The sequence below is a fragment of the Miscanthus floridulus genome, chromosome 14, assembly GCF_019320115.1.
Source record: "Miscanthus floridulus cultivar M001 chromosome 14, ASM1932011v1, whole genome shotgun sequence".
In the NCBI taxonomy this organism is placed as follows: domain Eukaryota; kingdom Viridiplantae; phylum Streptophyta; class Magnoliopsida; order Poales; family Poaceae; genus Miscanthus; species Miscanthus floridulus.
Genome location: NC_089593.1, coordinates 82,075,658 through 82,094,553, shown reverse-complemented (window position 1 = coordinate 82,094,553; position 18,896 = coordinate 82,075,658). Strand labels below are relative to the sequence as shown.

Here is an 18,896-nt window from a genome sequence, read left to right as displayed (position 1 = left end):
CCTATATGGCTCTATGTACTATGATCATCACTTGACCTGCTATATATATATATATATATATATATATATATATATATATATATATATATATATATATATATATATATATAAAGTTGGTGTATGTATGGAAGATCTAATATATTATTTATACAAAAATCAAGTGAATTTGTTCAATGTGATGCCTTCTATATGAGCAAAAGTGGATTTGTCAAATTATTTTAATTGTAATTATATCTATGCAGTTTTATCGATAGTTTTTTTTTTTGGCAGGGTATGGTTTGTAAAATACCTTGGAAATGGTTTGGCCAACATATAAACTGTCGGGAAAGGTCTTAACTGTCGGCGTAGGTCTTAACTGTCGGCAAAGGGTTAACTGTCGGCAAAGGTTTCAACTATCGGCGTAGGTAGACCGTTTGCCTACACATAAAGTGTCAGGGATTCTGTTAACTATCGGCAAAAGTTTCGCCGACGGCTTCTAGCGCGACTATTTCTAAACTGCCGGCAAAACTTTTCGCGGGAGGTTATCTGTCGGCAAAGGTGCCCTTTGCCTACAATAGAAAGTGTCGGCAAAAGTATGTTGTGTTATAGTGTGTGCGTGTGTGTCACGTCATGGTGGTGTTCATGTTTGGCTATTTTTGGGTGACCAATCGAGTCGTGTGTGCCTCCTGGATGGCATGCAATGGCTGTGTTCCTCCTGGATAACATGCAATGGCCGAGACCGAGTCTAGTTGGAGTAGTGGTGTGCATGGCGCTGATTTGCATGGTAGAAGCCGCGTTGTCCGGATGAGCAAGTGGCTCATGGTGTTGCTGCACGGGACCTGCGAATCATGTCACGAAGGTCAGCATGGAGGCGAGCTCCATGGCCTATATGTAGTCCCCATGCTTCTCTGTATTCAGTTGCCAAGTCCAGTGAATATGTAGCCAAGATACAGGCGAGTTTGTCGTTGTGGTGTTCTTCACTGGAAAATAGTGTATCTATTGTGCTTCTTCTATCTCTCGTCAAGAGCATTGGCGTGTGTGTGCGTTTGAGTGGTTTCTGGGTGAAGCCAACATAGTCTTCTCCCTGCACACAATAGCATGTTCCTTCTCTCTTGATCCGAAGAGGCATATGCCTCTGATCCTTGGGGAACTTGATCCCTGTGCCACCATTGCTCAAATCTTATTAGACCCTAACCGTCTGTTCGCTTGAACTTATCAGCCGACTTAACAGCTAGAATCTACAATATTTTTCTCTCACAACAAACAGCTTCACCCTGCTTATCAGCCGGCTTTAATACCAGCCGAACATGCCCTAAATTGTTTGTCATTAAAACATCAAAACCCACTTAGGGGGCCAATTGTACTTTCACCTAGGTCAGCTAGCAAGCTTAGGGCACCATTCTTGATCGTCAGATCATGCGATGTAGCAACATGAAGGTTGGAAGGGTAAAAGAGAGGTAGTAGATTGATTTTGATCGTTCGTGTAGTTGCATACCTTAATTGGACGTGATCCTCCAATATACAGAGAGAGGTTGATCTTCTCCTAATAGAAAACCTCTCCAAGACGCAATGTGCAAGTTTCTCGTGAGATCAGAGGAGTTTGGATAGACTTTGAGTTGACTTGGATTCAGATAGGAAAAGTCGAAACTTCTGACCCCCGTGCAAAACAGAACTTCCGACTAGAGGTCACTTTCGACTTACGCATCAAGCGAAGCACATCGCGAGAGTTTTGAACTTCCGATACGGCCCCAATCAATAATTAGATGCAGCGTAGTCCAATAAATTCTCGTCCCAATTCAACCTCCTCCAACCCTTTTTGTCTGTCAATAATACCCCATTGGTATTTGGGAGTTTTCCAGTGCCGAAACAAATGGTACAAACCTTGCAGAAGAAGAGACGAGGGCTAGGAATCGAAGCTTGTTCTTCCTTTTTAGCGAGAGAATCTACAACTTTATTAGGAGTCCTAATTTTGACGATGGAAGTCTGTTGGCCTTGGTTAATAGACGGGGGCTTGGCCTAAAATTCTAAAAAAAAATTTGACGATGGAATGAATCATCTGCGACAATGGCCAGGGGATGGAATTATATCCTGCTTTGCTGCGCACAACGCAGTTCTTCTAGTTCGAGATGAGGAAGAAGAAAAATGTTGACATCTCACAGTATTTCTCTATTTCTCAAACAATGTGAACTATATGGCGTTGTCTGAAGTACTGGACTATTATTGCAGGTCAAATTATATATGTGTTATGTGTATAGGTTAACAGAAAAACGCTAGTAGATGAAGAACATTGAGGTTGAGGCTACATGATGCAACGCAAGGAAACCCATTTGAGGGTTCCTTTTCTTTACCTCATACCATGCATGCACAAGTAATTTGGCGAACTGTACTGTTGCATGCAGGAACTACGGACCATTTGACTGTACAAAGTCCACAACCCTGCGTCATCCGGCGCAACAAATTCGGTACATTTTGAACTCCTGAGAACAAGCAAGTGTTTTTCCTTAATTCTCCTTCACTTGTGAGATTTCAGATCGATTTCTGATGGTGGAAAAACATTTTGTTCTGGTGTTCAGTTAAAATGATGGGCCTGCTCGTCATCAAACACACGAGATGTTCTCTTGTGGTTCACAGCTAGTCTGACTGACAGAGCGCCGCCGCTCTCTTCCGCCGATATTCTTCTCTGGACTGTCATGGGTGGGTCTGCCTGAGAGGACCCGGGCACTGCCTGGTTAATTGATCCACGCCGCATGCCAGTGTCGAGCACTAAATGAGAGGCGGCCGGGGTTGCAGGCAGCGGCGAACTGGTGGTCAGCAAATTGGTTGACGCGGCGATAGAAGCCACCGCGCGTCATCCGTTCGGCGAAATGTGCCGCAGCCCACAGGTGACAGCTGGCAGAATTTCATCGTTTTTTTTCTTTTATAGTTTCTGTAGAATATTTAGGTTTTATTTCTCTTGAATTTTCCTGGCTCTTCTATTAACCAAATTTCCTTCTTCTGCCTTTTAATTTCCCCCTCATTGCATTTGCATGAACTGTTTTAAGTTGCAGATGTTGAATATTAATTAGTACACTCTGGATACGCGTTTCCAGCTGAGCGGCCACTATCTAAACTGCAAGGGGGACTGTTTTCTAAAATTGACGAAGACTCACCCAATGCAGCAAACAAACATATTTGCAGTGAAACACATTACAAGACCTAGAACCTTTAAAAGTTATACTGGCCTTAATACACTGGCTATAGTATGTCAGTGCGAAGCAGGTAATTTGTAACATGAATCTGTTATAATTTTTTTAACATGAATAAGCTTGAACATCTTAATTTGCTTCCTAATCACGAATGGAGTGCACACAAGGGAGGCATTTGTATCAGAAGAAATGTTAGGCGAGGGCACAGATTTAGAAAAGGTCAAAAACACTGAATTGACTTATCTAAAGCAAGGTTTATTTCAAATTGATTGTAACATTAGGGACCAAACTCTAATTACTCCATTCAGAGTAGTGGTCCGTAGTTTATTTTCTATTGAGAAAAGTCTATTTTTGGCCATCGAACTTTTGGTGAAGTCCGGGAACGACCATCGAACTCGAAAACCAGGAATGTTTCACCATTTATTTTCTAAAACCGAACACAAAAGGCCATGGACTACAGTCCACCTACACATTCCTGGTTTTGACAGAACTCCTCCCCTTCTCTCATTCTTCTCCTCCAAACCAGCCCTCTCCTCTTCTCACGTTACTCTCTCCTCCCCTTGCTCTCCCATGGCTGCCACTCCCTAAATCCCCTCTGCAGCACCAAATCTTTGGGGGAAACTTGCAAATCGGATCGAGGACAACAATAGGAGCAAGAAGAGGTGCATCTTGCATGTGGATCGGTCCTTCCCCATCCCTTCCCGTCGCCCTAGGGTTTGTGGCTGACCAAGGTGAGTTGGATTTCCCCCTTCTCTGCACAAGTTTGGTGTTTAGGGTGGATTTTGGCCATGGGAATAGGTGGACTAGTGGGGGAGAAAAGTTGCTTGAATGTTGTTCCTCGGATTTCAGATGAACAGTTTCTGTAGATTTTCTTGGGGAAACGATTAGGGCTACTTAGAGACCGAAATAAGTGTTTTGGTGAACTACAAAGTTGTAGAGGACCTTCGGATCTATTAGCTCATGAAATTTCATGATTTTATCTCAAGCAGTTTCAGAGATATGTATTTTCAAAATTAGGTGTCATGCTGTGACGAAGTTCTGGACAAAACTGGATGTAGGGGCCTTCCGAAACCCTTAAATGTCTTATTAGACTTTCCAAATATGAGAAGCTTGTAGTACTTTCCATTAGCTTTCCAGATTGGTAAAGATTATGCCTTTTGTATTTCGCTGCCATCATATCCTTTATGGATTAAAACGTATAAAGAGGTGAAGCAGCAGTGCTGCATTTGATATGTCGCTTTGTTTGTTGTTTTGCTTGTATGTCGGGTTGGGGAGTAGGAGTGCTTAATCCATTGTTTAATGCAGCCACAAACTTGTTTGTCATACAGGCAAGTGATAAAGTGTCCTGGGGATGGATCCATTTGAGTATCTTCCAGTCCGGTTCCATTTCAATGGAGAATTCATAAGAACAGGAAGACAAGTGCAGTACATCGGTGCTCGGATGGAGGTTTCCTTCATAGATAGGGATAAAGTGTCCCTGCCTAAGATTATTGGCCACCTAAAGGACCACTGCAATGTAAGTGAAAGGGCTCTTTTGCATTGGCTTCTTCCTGGGAAAGAGCTCGACAATGGTCTGAGGCTGCTTCTAGATGACAAAGGCTGCTTAGAGGTAGCAGGTACCATTGGGGATGGAGAGGTAGCTGAAATCTATGTTGAAGAACCTATTGCTTTGGAAGAAAGTGAATGTGACGAAGGCAGTGAATATGAAGAGGAGGAAGGAACAAGTGATGAAGATGACTCACTGAATGAGCAGGAAGTGCAGGAGGAATTGGATGATGAAGGACCTAAGATAGAAGAGGATACTCAGCCTGTGCATGCAGCCAATGAATTTTTAGGTGCAGCCATTGTTCCAAGTGGTAATAGAGCTGGGATCCAACAACCAATACAGCTTGATGAGGGATGGAAAAATTCAAGGAAAGACAAAGGCAAGCAAGTAGTTGTCCATGATCCAAAGTCTGGGGATAGCAGTGACAGTGACTACTTACCTGGTGATGAGTGTTCTTCTGAGGATGATGATGAAGTTGTAGAAATTCTAACCAAGTTCAGGGTGTTTAAAAGGAGGTTAAAGGCTGGACAGGTAGCCAACTTAGATGAAGTCATATTGGACAGTCCCAAAGAGGTGCCAAATTTGTATGAGATAGAGGATGAAGGAAATTTGACCCCATATGATGGCAGCAGTGATGATGAGGATTCAGTAGAAGAGATGAGTGATGGGGATATTCAGAAGTGTACTAGTAAGTGTCCAAGATTTAATAAGAAGGAACCAATTTCTAAGTTTGAGATTGGAATGAAGTTTAGTGGAAAGAAACAATTCAAGAAGGCATGTATCAAACATGGTCTAGTTGAGAGGAAGCTTATCAAATTCTACAAGAATGAGGCATCAAGAATGATTGCAGTATGTGACTGGTCCACATGTAAATGGAGGTGCATGGCTTCTGTCAATTCTAGGAGTAGTAGTTGGCAGATTGCTAGCTACAATGCTGAGCATACATGTCCACCCAGAAGGGACAATAGGTTGGTCACTGCTGGTAGAATTGCTGCCAAGTATGAGAAGATGATCATTGCCAACCCTGCTTGGGGTCTTGACTCAATGAAAACAACTGTGCAAGAGGACATGTTTGCTGATGTGAGTTTTAGCAAGCTTAAGAGGGCCAAGTCCATGGTAATGCAGAAGGCATTAGATGCTACTAAGGGTCAGTATCTACTCTTGTACAATTACCAGCTAGAGTTATTGAGAAGTAATCCTGGAAGCACAGTTATTGTGAGAAGACAAGGTGATACAGACATTTTTCAGAGGATGTACATATGCCTTGATGCTTTGAAGAAAGGGTTTAAGGCAGGATGTAGAAAAGTTGTTGGGCTAGATGGGTGCTTCTTCAAGGGAGCTACAAATGGTGAGCTGCTATGTGCAATTGGCAGAGATGCAAACAGCCAAATGTATCCTATTGCATGGGCTGTGGTGGAGAAAGAGAATAATGATAGTTGGGATTGGTTTTGTGATCTTTTGTTTAGAGATATAGAGGTGTATGGTGGCACTGGATGGGTTTTCATATCAGATCAGCAAAAGGGAATTTTGAATGCAGTGCAGAAATGGGCTCTAGATGCTGAGCATAGGAATTGTGCTAGGCATATATATGCCAATTAGAGGAAAAAGTTCAAAAAGAAGGAGTGGCAGAAGAAATTTTGGGCTTGTGCAAAGGCCCCTTGTGTCACATTGTTCAACCTAGCCAAGGCAAGACTTGCAAAGGATACACAAGCTGGAGCTCAGGCTATAATGAACACTGATCCACATCACTAGAGCCGTGCCTAGTTCAGGTTAGGTTCTTTTTGTGATTCAGTTGACAACAATATGTGTGAATCTTTTAACAAATGGATTGTAGAGGCTAGATGCTTTCCAATTATTACCATGCTTGAGACAATTAGGAGAAAAGTCATGGTTAGAATTCAGCACAACAGGACCAAATCAGATGGGTGGAACACAGTCATATGCCCAAATATCTTGAAAAAATTGAATGCATATATTAATTTATCTGGAGTTTGCCATGCAATATGTAATGGACAAGACCAATTTGAAGTGGTTCACTGGATTAACAGGTTCACTGTGGACCTGAACAAAAAGGAGTGTTCCTGTAGACATTGGCAACTATCTGGAATGCCATGTCCTCATGCCATATCTTGCATTTTCTTCAAGACAAATGATCTGTCACCATTCATTGCTAGCTGCTACTCAGTGGAACAGTTCAAAAACACATATGACCATTGTCTATTGCCAGTGGAAGGAATGAATGCATGGCCTGTTTTAGAGAAAACACCACTAAAGGCTCCTGGATATGTAAAGATGCCAGGTAGGCCAAAGAAGGAAAGAAAGAGAGAAGCACATGAGAAACCAAAGTCTGAAAAGGCCTCAAAGGCGGGCACAATTATCAGGTGTACGAAATGCATGCAAATTGGTCACAACAGGTCCACATGTGACAAAAGGAATGGCCAGTCCCATAATGCTGCTCAGGTTTCAAGAGAACAAGGTGGAACTTCATCAAGTGCACCTCACCATAGCACTGTTGCATCCATGAAGAGGAAAGCAAATACAACTCCATGTACACAGAACAAAAGGACAAGGACAACCAAGGTATGGTTCCAAAACCAGTGTAACATTATTGCCAATTTATGATCCTCACAAAATATGTGTGTTCAATGATTTATTTCTTCTTTTGCAAGGCTAGAGGTTCAAATACATTGGCCAAGACATCCGCAAGTGCCAAAGTTGATACAACTCCTTCTGGTTCAGCAACTATGCACCTGCACTCCAATGTGCCATTTACCAAAGCTAGCTCAAGTGTGTCTATCACTATAAACTCAGGGAAAGCTGAAGTTCGTTTGAATGCTCAAGGACCATCCCCTCCAAAGAAGCTCCCGGTTAGAAGACCAGCCAAAGGCCCTATGTTCTTTCTGCCAGCACCTGGTGATGCCATCTGAAGTATCTGTGATGCCCATGTGTAATGCTAGAATGCTGGCTTAAGTTTATTTTGCTACCATCTGAACTATGGATTGTGAGGTGTAATGCCAGACTGTTGGCTTAAGTTCATGTTGCTACCATCTAAACTAGGAATTGTGATGTGTAATGCCTGACTGATGGCTTAATTTTACCTGACAGCATGTGAACTATGAATGTCATGTGTAGGTGGCGTCAAAATCGGCGTGGTGTCAAAACCAGGTGGACTGCAGTCCATGGCCTTTTGTGTCTGGTTTCAGAAAATAAATGGTCAAAGATTACTGGTTTTAGAGTTCGATGGTCATTCTCGGACTTCGCCAAAAGTTCGATGGTCAAAAATGGACTTTTCCCTTTTCTATTAGATGGGGGTTGTTGGCTTCCTCTAGTTGCTTTCTACCTTCTTTGGCTCTTCATAGAGGCCTTTACATGTGTGCCATTAAAAAAGTTTGTAATTACACACAGGCCATTAAAAAAGTTGACCGCACACATATGCCACCGTTCTAAACTTCTTTGCTCTCCAAGCCATTCCATCCGCATTCTGTTCATTTTTCACCGTTTTGGAGTCCTGACAAGTGGGTCAGGTCCGTCAAAACGTCCATAATACCCCTCTCATCCCTATCCTCTCTCTCTCAAACTCGACCTCATCTCTCTTCTCCGTGCGCGCCCCCGGTGGCTGGCTAGGGCGGAGCTCTCCCGCGCCCGCACCAGCGGAGGCTAGCCGGGGCGGAGCTCGCCCGCGCGCGCCCGCCGCGGCCGGGGCAGAGCTCCCCCACGCCTGCGCCCGTGGCTGGCTGAGGCGGAGCTCCCCTGCGCCCGCGCCCACGGCTGGCCGGGGAGGAGCTCCCCCGCGCCCGTGCCCGCGGCGGCTGTCCAGGGCCGAGGTTGCCCACGGACGCCCACGGCGGCCAGGGCTGAGCTCGCCCGCACCCGCGGTGGTTGTCCAGGGCCAAGCTCGCCCGCGCACGCCCAAGGTGGCTGGGGCGGAGCTCGCCCGCGCCCACGGCGGCTGTCCGGGGCCGAGCTCGCCCACGCGCGCCCGCGGTGGCCGGGGCCGTGCTCGCCCGTACCCGCGCCAGAGGCGGCTGTCCGGGGCCGAGCTCGCCCACGACGGAGCTCGCCCGTGCCCGCGCCCGTGCCCGCGACGGCTGTCCGGGGCCGAGCTCGCTAAAAGGTCCTAATGGCTAGAGGGGGGTGAATAGCCTAATAAAAAATTCTAGAACAACACTTAACAAAAAGGGTTAGACAATTATGAGGCGAAGCAAGTGTTGCGCTAGCCTACTCAAAATGCAAGCCACCTATCACAATTCTAGTTTAGGTAGAATCTATTCACACAATAGCTATGACACTACCCTATGTTAGTGTGCTCTCAAAGGCTAACTAAAGAGCCACACCAACCAAGCAAGCAAGCTCTCACAACTAGCTACACTAAAGAGCTTGTCAACTAGTTTGCGGTAAAGCAAAGAGAGTGATCAAGAAGGTTATACCGCCGTGTAGATGAAGAAACCAATCAATCACAAGGATGAATAACAATGAAGACCAATTACCTCGGAATCAATGATGAACATAAAGATTTTTTACCGAGGTTCACTTGCTTGCCAGCAAGCTAGTCCTCGTTGTGGCGATTCACTCACTTGGAGGTTCACGCACTAATTGGCATCACACGCTAAACCCTCGATAGGGTGCCGCACAACCAACACAAGATGAGGATCACACAAGCCACGAGCAATCCACTAGAGTACCTTTTGGCGCTCCACCGGGGAAAGGTCAAGAACCCCTCACAATCACCACGATCGGAGCCGGAGACAATCACCACCCTCCGCTCGACGATCCTCACTGCTCCAAGTCGTCTAGGTGGCGGCAACTACCAAGAGTAACAAGCGAATCCCGCAGCGAAACATGAACACCAAGTGCCTCTAGATGCAAACACTCAAGCAATGCACTTGGATTCTCTCCCAATCTCACAAAGATGACGAATCAATGATGGAGATGAGTGGGAGGACTTTGGCTAAGCTCACAAGGTTGCTATGTCAATGAAAATGGCCAAAAGGTGTGAGCTACAGCCAGCCATGGGGCTTAAATAGAAGCCCCCACGAAATAGAGCCGTTATACCCCTTCACTAGGCATAACGCGGGCTGACCGGACGCTCTAGTCAGTTGACCGGACGCTGAGCCCCCAGCGTCCGGTCGCTCGCAGTCAGCCACGTGTCCCGACTACAACAGTCATCAGTCTTGACCGGACACTGTGCCTGAGTTGACCGGACGCTGAACACCCAGCGTCTGATCATTTACAGTAAGGTTCCAAAACTAATTTTTACCGACCGGACGTGTCCGGTCATGCTTGATTGGACCCTGCCAGCGTCCGGTCACACTGTGACTTCTTACTGTACTGACCGACAACACAATCGGACGCAGCCCTTCAGCGTCCGGTCCTTTGACTGACGCCAGCATCTTTGCGACCAACTCCATTTCACCTCTAACTTCTTCACCCTTGCTCAAATGTGCCAACCACCAATTGTATCACCTTGTGCACATGTGTTAGCATATTTTCACAAACATTTTCAAGGGTGTTAGTTCTCCACTAGATCCTAAATGCATATGCAATGAGTTAGAGCATCTAGTGGCACTTTGATAACCGCATTCCGATATGAGTTTCACCCCTCTTAATAGTACGGCTATCAAACCTAAATGTGATCACACTCTCTAAGTGTCTTAGTCACTAAAACAAAATAGCTCATATGGTTTATACCTTTGCCTTGAGCTTTTTGTTTTTCTCTTTCTTCTTTCCAAGTCCAAGCACTTGATCATCACCATGGCATCATCTTCATCATGCTATGATCTTTGTTTGCTTCGCAACTTGGAGTGTGCTACCTATATCATGATCACTTGATAAACTAGGTTAGCACTTAGGGTTTCATCAATTCACCAAAACCAAACTAGAGCTTTCAATCTCCCACTTTTTGGTAATTGATGACAACCCCTATACAAATATATGAATTAAAATTCAATTGAATCCATGTTGCTTGTCCAAGCATATTTACCATGTGTAAAAGAATATGAACAAGTTTCATGAACCCCAAATGGTAGCAATTGCTCCCCCTACATATGTGCTAAGAGTTTGGATTGTAGCTTGCACATATGCTTAGCTAAGAAATATAAGAGACAATGTCTACCAAATGATGCTAAGGTATAAAAGATGGACCTTTGAAGCGTGATACCAATCGGAGTGCATCAATATACCATTCTTAGCACCATGGTTAGCTCAATACCACTTGGAAATATTTGGAAATGAAATCACTAGATATCCTATGCATGCTAGTTTTTATTTCATCATTCAAACCGACAACTAGCATACACCACACAAGCATGGATATCAAAATTTAAAACTTGTGCCATGCAAGCAAACATATGAAATGCACATTCAAATGCACCATACAAGTTCATGAGCTTGCTCCCCCTACTTGTGTGCTCAAAATTTTAGTTGATCCCTTTCCTTTGTCATATCTCTCCCCCTATGTCATATATCAAGATATCTTTATGTTTCTCTTTCTCTCCCTTTATGATATTTCTCCCCCTTTTTCACTATCTTTACTACTATCTTTGTTTCTCTCTCCCCTTGTCATCAATGACCACAAAGGTTCAAAATATAGATAGTATTACATGTAGGGTCGAGATTATCAATGTCAATCAATGGGGTGAGGATCAAAGTTCCAAATTTGGTTCAAACTAGAATATATGCCAAAGATATTTAACTCGGTTTGATCCAAGGACAAGCTTCTTCACACCTCCAAATAAGGGTTATCTTGTACCATGTTGAGTTAAACACTTAGAGCTTATTTTCTAGATTAAACACTAGGTTTACAAGCACACAAACTTGTCATATGCTATCACTAGATCAAGTCAAGCATAAAAGCAATAGTGATACCATATAAACATCAAATTCATTTAATTTTCATGAATGAGCCTAATAAAATGGAGAGATGACTAGATGCACTAAGCATGTCCTTAGCAAGGATGTATGTCATGCCAATCAACTTTTACCTTGGATTGCTCGAAGGAGAGGCGTGTCATATAAGTGGGGGGGGGGGGGTGCATCAACACATATTTGAGAAATCCAATATGTTGAACTCATTCCTTAGCTTGCAAAACCTTTTCTCATCCAATGGCTTTGTGAATATACTGGCAAGTTGATCTTCGGTGCCCACACTCTCAATGCCAGTGTCCCCCTTTTGTTGGTGATCTCTTATGAAATGGTGGCGGATATCAATGTGCTTTGTTCTTGCATGTTCAACCGGATTGTTGGTCAACTTGATTGCACTCTCATTGTCACATAGCAATGGCACTTTCTTGAACTTGATTCCAAAATCACTCAAGGTGGCCTTCATCCAAAGAATTTGTGCACAACAACTACCGGTGGATATGTATTCGGCTTCGGCGGTTGATAATGCAACACTATTTTGCTTCTTTGATGACTAAGAAACAAGTGATCTTCCCAACAATTGACATGTGCCTGAGGTGCCTTTTCTTTTAACTTTGCATCCCGCATAATCCAAGTCGGAGTAACCAACTAGCTCAAACTTTGCTCCTTTGGGATACCACAAACCAACATTTGGTGTATGCTTCAAGTACCTCAATATCCTCTTTGTAGCCTTCAAATGACTTTCTCTTGGTGAGGCTTAAAATCTTGCACACATGCATACACTAAACATGACATCCAGCCTTGATGCGGTCACATAGAGTAGGCTTCCAATCATAGACTGATACAACTTTTGGTCCACCATATTTCCACTTGCATCACTATCCAAGTTGCTATTGGTTCCCATTAGTGTGCTAATGACTTTGCTATCACTCATGCCAAACTTCTTGATCATGTCCTTGATGTACTTGCCTTGACTCACAAATGTACCATTTTTCAATTGCTTGATTTGAAGACCAAGGAAGTAACTTAACTCTCCGATCATGGACATCTCAAACTCATTAGCCATCATCTTTCCAAACTCATCACAAAAGTCTTGATTGGTTGATCCAAATATGATGTCATCAACATAGATTTGCAATACAAATAGATCTTTTTCAATCTTCTTGATGAAAAGAGTGGTGTCAACCTTGCCCATTGTGAACCCTTTAGAGAGTAGGAAATCCCTCAATCTCTCATACCATGCTCTAGGTGCTTGCTTCAAGCCATACAATGCCTTCTTCAACTTGTACACATGGTTGGGTTTCTTATCATCTTCAAAACTGGGAGGTTGCTCAACATATACTACTTCATTGATGTAACCATTGAGAAATGCACTCTTAACATTCATTTGATAGAGCTTGATGTTGTGGGCACAAGCATAGGCTAGCAAGATTCTTATTGCTTCCAATCTAGCAACCGGGGCATATGTTTCTCCAAAGTCAAGACCTTCAACTTGTGTATAGCCTTTTGTTACCAATCTTGCTTTGTTCCTTACTACTATCCCATCTTGATCTTGCTTGTTTCTAAAGACCCATTTGGTCCCAATCACATTGTGTCCCTTTGGTCTCTCTACTAATTCCCATACTTGATTTCTTGTGAAGTTATTCAATTCTTCATGCATAGCATTCACCCAATCAACATCCTTCAATGCTTCATCTATCTTCTTTGGTTCAATGGATGACACAAATGAGAAATGCTCACAAAATGATATCAATCTTGATCTTGTTTGTACACCTCTAGAAATATCACCAATGATAGTGTCCAATGGATGATACCTTGCAACATTTGTTGGTTGGAGTATTGGAACTTGATTGCTTGCACTTGCTTGATCATTAGGTTGAGATGATGTAGTAGCCACTTATTCTTGTTCATTATTATGAGAGCCACTTGCACTAGCTTGATTGGTATCATCTTGCACATTTGAGTTGGAGAGCACTTGTACTTGATCATCTTCATCATCATTCACTTGCCTAGGCCTCAATTCACCAATATCCATGTTCTTCATGGCATTTGAAAGTTGAATGCCTCTAACATCTTCCAATTTCCCATTCTCTACTTGTGAACCCTTGGTTTCATCAAATTCAACATCATGAACTTCCTCAAGAGTACCACTATCCAAATTCCAAACTATATATACTTTGCTTGTAGTGGAATAACCAAGAAGAAATCCTTCATCACATTTCTTGTCAAACTTGCCCAATCTAGTGCCTTTCTTCAAGATATAGCATTTGCAACCAAAGACCCGAAAATATGCAATGTTGGGCTTTCTACCATTCAAGAGCTCATATGGTGTCTTCTCTTTCAATGGGTGACAATAGAGGCGGTTGCTATAATAGCAAGCCGTGTTGATAGCTTCGGCCCAAAAAGATTGACTCACATTGTACTCACTAAGCATAGACCTTGCCATATCAATGAGTGTTCTATTCTTTCTCTCAACAAGGCCATTTGATTGTAGGGTGTACTTGACCGAGAATTGATGTCTAATTCCAAATTCATCACATAACTCATCAATTCTAGTGTTCTTGAACTCACTACCATTGTCACTTCTAACTCTCTTGATGGTTGTTTCAAACTCATTGTGAATGCCCTTGACAAATGATTTGAATGTTGCAAACACATCACTTTTATCCACTAGAAAGAATACCCATGTGTATCTAGTATAATCATCCACTATCACAAAACCATATTTGTTACCACCGATGCTAGTGTATTGTGTTGGCCCAAATAAATCCATGTGCAATAACTCAAATGATTTACTAGTGCTCATCATGCTTTTCTTAGGATGGGTGTTTCCAACTTGTTTGCCGGCTTGACAAAAGCTACAAAGCTTATCCTTTTCAAACACAACATCTTTCAAGCCTCTAACCAAGTCATGCTTAACCAATCTATTAAATTGTTTTATTCCAACATGATCAAGCCTTCTATGCCATAACCAACCCATACTAGACTTAGTGAACAAGCATGTAGATAATCTAGCTTCACTAGCATTGAAATCAACCAAGTATAGATTCTCATATCTAAAGCCTTTGAAGATCAAGTTAGAGCCATCTACACTTATGATCTCTACATCATCTACCCCAAATATGCATTTGAATCCAAGATCACACAATTGAGCCACGGATAGAAAATTGAAATTCAAGCTCTCAACTAGCAACACATTGGATATGCTCATGTCATTGGATATTGCAATCTTACCAAGCCCTTTGACCTTGCCTTTGCCATTGTCACCAAATGTGATACTATCATAACCATCATTGCCATTGGTATTGATTGAGTTGAACATTCTTGCATCACCGGTCATGTGTTGAGTATACCCACTATCAAGAACCCAATGCCTTCCTCCGGCTTTGTAATTTACCTACAAAAGAAGATCAATTCTTTTTAGGTACCCAAACTTGCTTGGGTCCTTGAAGGTTAGTCACTAAGCTCTTTGGTACCCAAATGGCTTTCTTCTTTGAGCCCATCCATGGTTTACCAATGAACTTAGCCTTCACACCATTTGTACCCTTAGTAAGCATATAGCATGAATCAAGCTTAAGGGATGATACATTAGCATTTTTGCTCTTGTTGGTGCATTCATGCTCTTTATGACCCACTTGCTTGCAACTAATGCAAAACCGATCATTGTTCTTCACAAAACTAGTCTTGTGAGGAGCAAAGGCCGCCTTGCCTTTCTTGGGGGTATAGCCTAATCCTTCTTTGTAGAGAGAAGCTCTTTGGCTACCCAAGCACATAAGCAAGCGGTCCTCACCACCATAGGCCTTAGCCAAAGTGTGAGTGAGCTTGTTAACCTTCTTCTTGAGTTTCTCATTCTCAACCACTAGTGAGGCATCACAAGTGAGACCATCACCACTAGATGAGGTGGAAGTGGAAGTACTATAAGAAGGGTTAGTAGAAGGAACAATGATAGGCATAGATAGTGATTCATCAATTATATCACAAGTTAAACCTACATTGCAAGTTTCAACATGCTTCTTTTTATTTTGCTCATCAAGCAAAGAGGAATGAGCCTTTTCAAGCTTTTTGTGAGCTTTGCCAAGCTTCTCATTGGCTTCCTCTATCCTCTCATGAGATACATTGAGCTCATCAAAGGCTTGCTTAAGGGCTTTGATTTCCATATGCAAGCTTTTGCATTCTCTTCTCTTAATGTCAAAGTGTTCTCTAGCATCTTCTAGCATGTCAAATAATTTATCCTTAGTAGGTTCATCATTATCACTATCACTATCATTTTCATGTTCATGTTCATTTTCATCATCATGTTCTTCATCACTTTCATCATCACAAGATTGTACCTTAGTGGCCTTAGCCATGAAGCATGATGAAGATTCGAAGAGAGAAGGCTTCTCATTGATAGCAATGCTTGCAAGTGCCTTCTTCTTCTTGGTGGTCTTGTCATCATCACTATCATCATCATCACTTGAGGAAGCATCACTATCCCAAGTGACCACATATGAACCACCCTTCTTCTTCTTGAAGGCCATCTTGTCCTTCTTCTCTTTCTTTTCCTTCTTGTCCTTCTTCTTGTTCTTCTTGTTATCATCATCATTGTCGCTATTGTATGGACATTGAGCAACAAGATGATCTTTGCTTCCACACTTGAAGCACCTTCTTGACTCTTCTTTGTTCTTGGATGAAGACTTCTTTCTTCTAGCATGGTAGCCCTTCTTCACCATGAACTTGCCAAATCTCTTGACAAAGAGAGCCATCTTCTCATCATCATCATCATCCCATGAATCATCATCCTCACTTGATGTTTCTTGCTTTGCTTTGCCCTTGGATGATGTGGCTTTGAATGCCACACTCTTCTTCTTCTCATCCTTATTTTCATCTTTCTTCTCCTTCTTTTCTTCCTTCTCATCATCATCTCTATATGTATCATCGGTCATTATATCTCTCAACACTTGGTTTGGTGTCATGGTGTCCAAACCACTCCTTACTAGAATAGTGACCAATGTGCCAAATCTTGAAGGCAAGCATCTCAAGAACTTGTGGGAGAAGTCCTTGTCCTTCACCTCTTCTCTAAGTGCTTTGAGATCATTGACAAGCACTTGAAGCCTATGAAACATCTCCGGTACACTCTCATCCTCCTTCATCTTGAAGCTTGCAAACTTCTCCTTGAGAATGTAAGCCTTTGTACCCTTCACGGCTTGAGTGCCCTCAAATAATTCTTCCAACTTCTTCCAAGCCTCATGAGCCATCTCAATATTCTTGATTTGCTCAAATATTCTCTCATCAATTGCATCATGAATAGCACTTAGAGCAATGTCATTGTTTTGGAGAAGCACTTCTTCGGCCGCGGTGGGATTCTCCAGATCACCAATCTCAATTTTGGTTTCTACCACCTTCCACACCTTTCTATTGATTGACTTGATGTGTGTGGTCATCTTTGATTTCCAATATGGATAATTTATGCCATCAAATTGGGGTGGCTTCTTGGTGTTGTTGATTTGAGCCATTTTTACACCGTAGGTTGTTAAGCCTCAAATCACGGTGACCTCGGCTCTGATACCACTTGAAAGGTCCTAATGGCTAGAGGGGGGGGGGTGAATAGCCTAATAAAAAATTCTACAACAACACTTAACAAAAAGGGTTAGACAATTATGAGGCGAAGCAAGTGTTGCGCTAGCCTACTCAAAATGCAAGCCACCTATCACAATTCTAGTTTAGGTAGAATCTATTCACACAATAGCTATGACACTACCCTATGTTAGTGTGCTCTCAAAGGCTAACTAAAGAGCCACACCAACCAAGCAAGCAAGCTCTCACAACTAGCTACACTAAAGAGCTTGTCAACTAGTTTGCGGTAAAGTAAAGAGAGTGATCAAGAATGTTATACCGCCGTGTAGATGAAGAAACCAATCAATCATAAGGATGAATAACAATGAAGACCAATCACCTCGGAATCAATGATGAACACAAAGATTTTTTACCGAGGTTCACTTGCTTGTCGGCAAGCTAGTCCTCGTTGTGACGATTCACTCACTTGGAGGTTCACGCGCTAATTGGATTCACACGCCAAACCCTCGATAGGGTGCCGCACAACCAACACAAGATGAGGATCACACAAGCCACGAGCAATCCACTAGAGTACCTTTTGGCGCTCTACCGGGGAAAGGTCAAGAACCCCTCACAATTACCACGATCGGAGCCGGAGACAATCACCACCCTCCGCTCGACGATCCTCGCTGCTCCAAGCCGTCTAGGTGGCGGCAACCACCAAGAGTAACAAGCGAATCCCGCCGCGAAACACGAACACCAAGTGCCTCTAGATGCAAACACTCAAGCAATGCACTTGGATTCTCTCCCAATCTCACAAAGATGATGAATCAATGATGGAAATGAGTGGGAGGACTTTGGCTAAGCTCACAAGGTTGCTATGTCAATGAAAATGGCCAAAAGGTGTGAGCTACAGCTGGCCATGGGGCTTAAATAGAAGCCCCCATGAAATAGAGCCGTTATACTCCTTCACTGGGCATAACGCGGGCTGACCGGACGCTCCGGTCAGTTGACCGGACGCTGAGCCCCTAGCGTCCGGTCGCTCGCAGTCAGCCATGTGTCCTAACTACAACGGTCATCAGTCTTGACCGGACACTGCGCCTGAGTTGACCGGACGCTGAACACCCAGCGTCCGGTCGTTTACAGTAAGGTTCCAAAACTGATTTTTACCGACCGGACGCGTCCGGTCATGCTTGATCGGACGCGTCCGGTCATGCTTGACCGGACCCTGCCAGCGTCCGGTCACACTGTGACTTCTTACTGTGCTGACCGACAACACGACCGTATGCAGCCCTTCAGCGTTCGGTCGCTGAGCGACCCAGCGTCCGGTCCTTTGACCGACGCCAGCATCTTTGTGACTAACTCCATTTCACCTCTAACTTCTTCACCCTTGCTCAAATGTGCCAACCACCAAGTGTATCACCTTGTGCACATGTGTTAGCATATTTTCACAAACATTTTCAAGAGTGTTAGTTCTCCACTAAATCCTAAATGCATATGCAATGAGTTAGAGCATCTAGTGGCACTTTGATAACCGCATTTCGATACGAGTTTCACCCCTCTTAATAGTACGGCTATCAAACCTAAATGTGTTCACACTCTCTAAGTGTCTTGATCACTAAAACAAAATAGTTCCTATGGTTTATACCTTTGCCTTGAGCTTTTTGTTTTTCTCTTTCTTCTTTCCAAGTCCAAGCACTTGATCATCACCATGACATCATCTTCATCATGCTATGATCTTTGTTTGCTTCGCAACTTGGAGTGTGTTACCTATATCGTGATCACTTGATAAA

General features: G+C 43.2%; 1 protein-coding gene across 1 annotated transcript; it reads left to right on the top strand.

Annotated features, from left to right (window-relative positions):
• Positions 1-4,515: 4,515 nt before the first annotated feature.
• LOC136503871 (uncharacterized) lies at positions 4,516-6,309 on the top strand. Its single transcript, XM_066498808.1, has one exon. The coding sequence runs from the start codon at positions 4,516-4,518 to the stop codon at positions 6,307-6,309; it is 1,794 nt and encodes a 597-aa protein (XP_066354905.1).
• Positions 6,310-18,896: the final 12,587 nt, after the last annotated feature.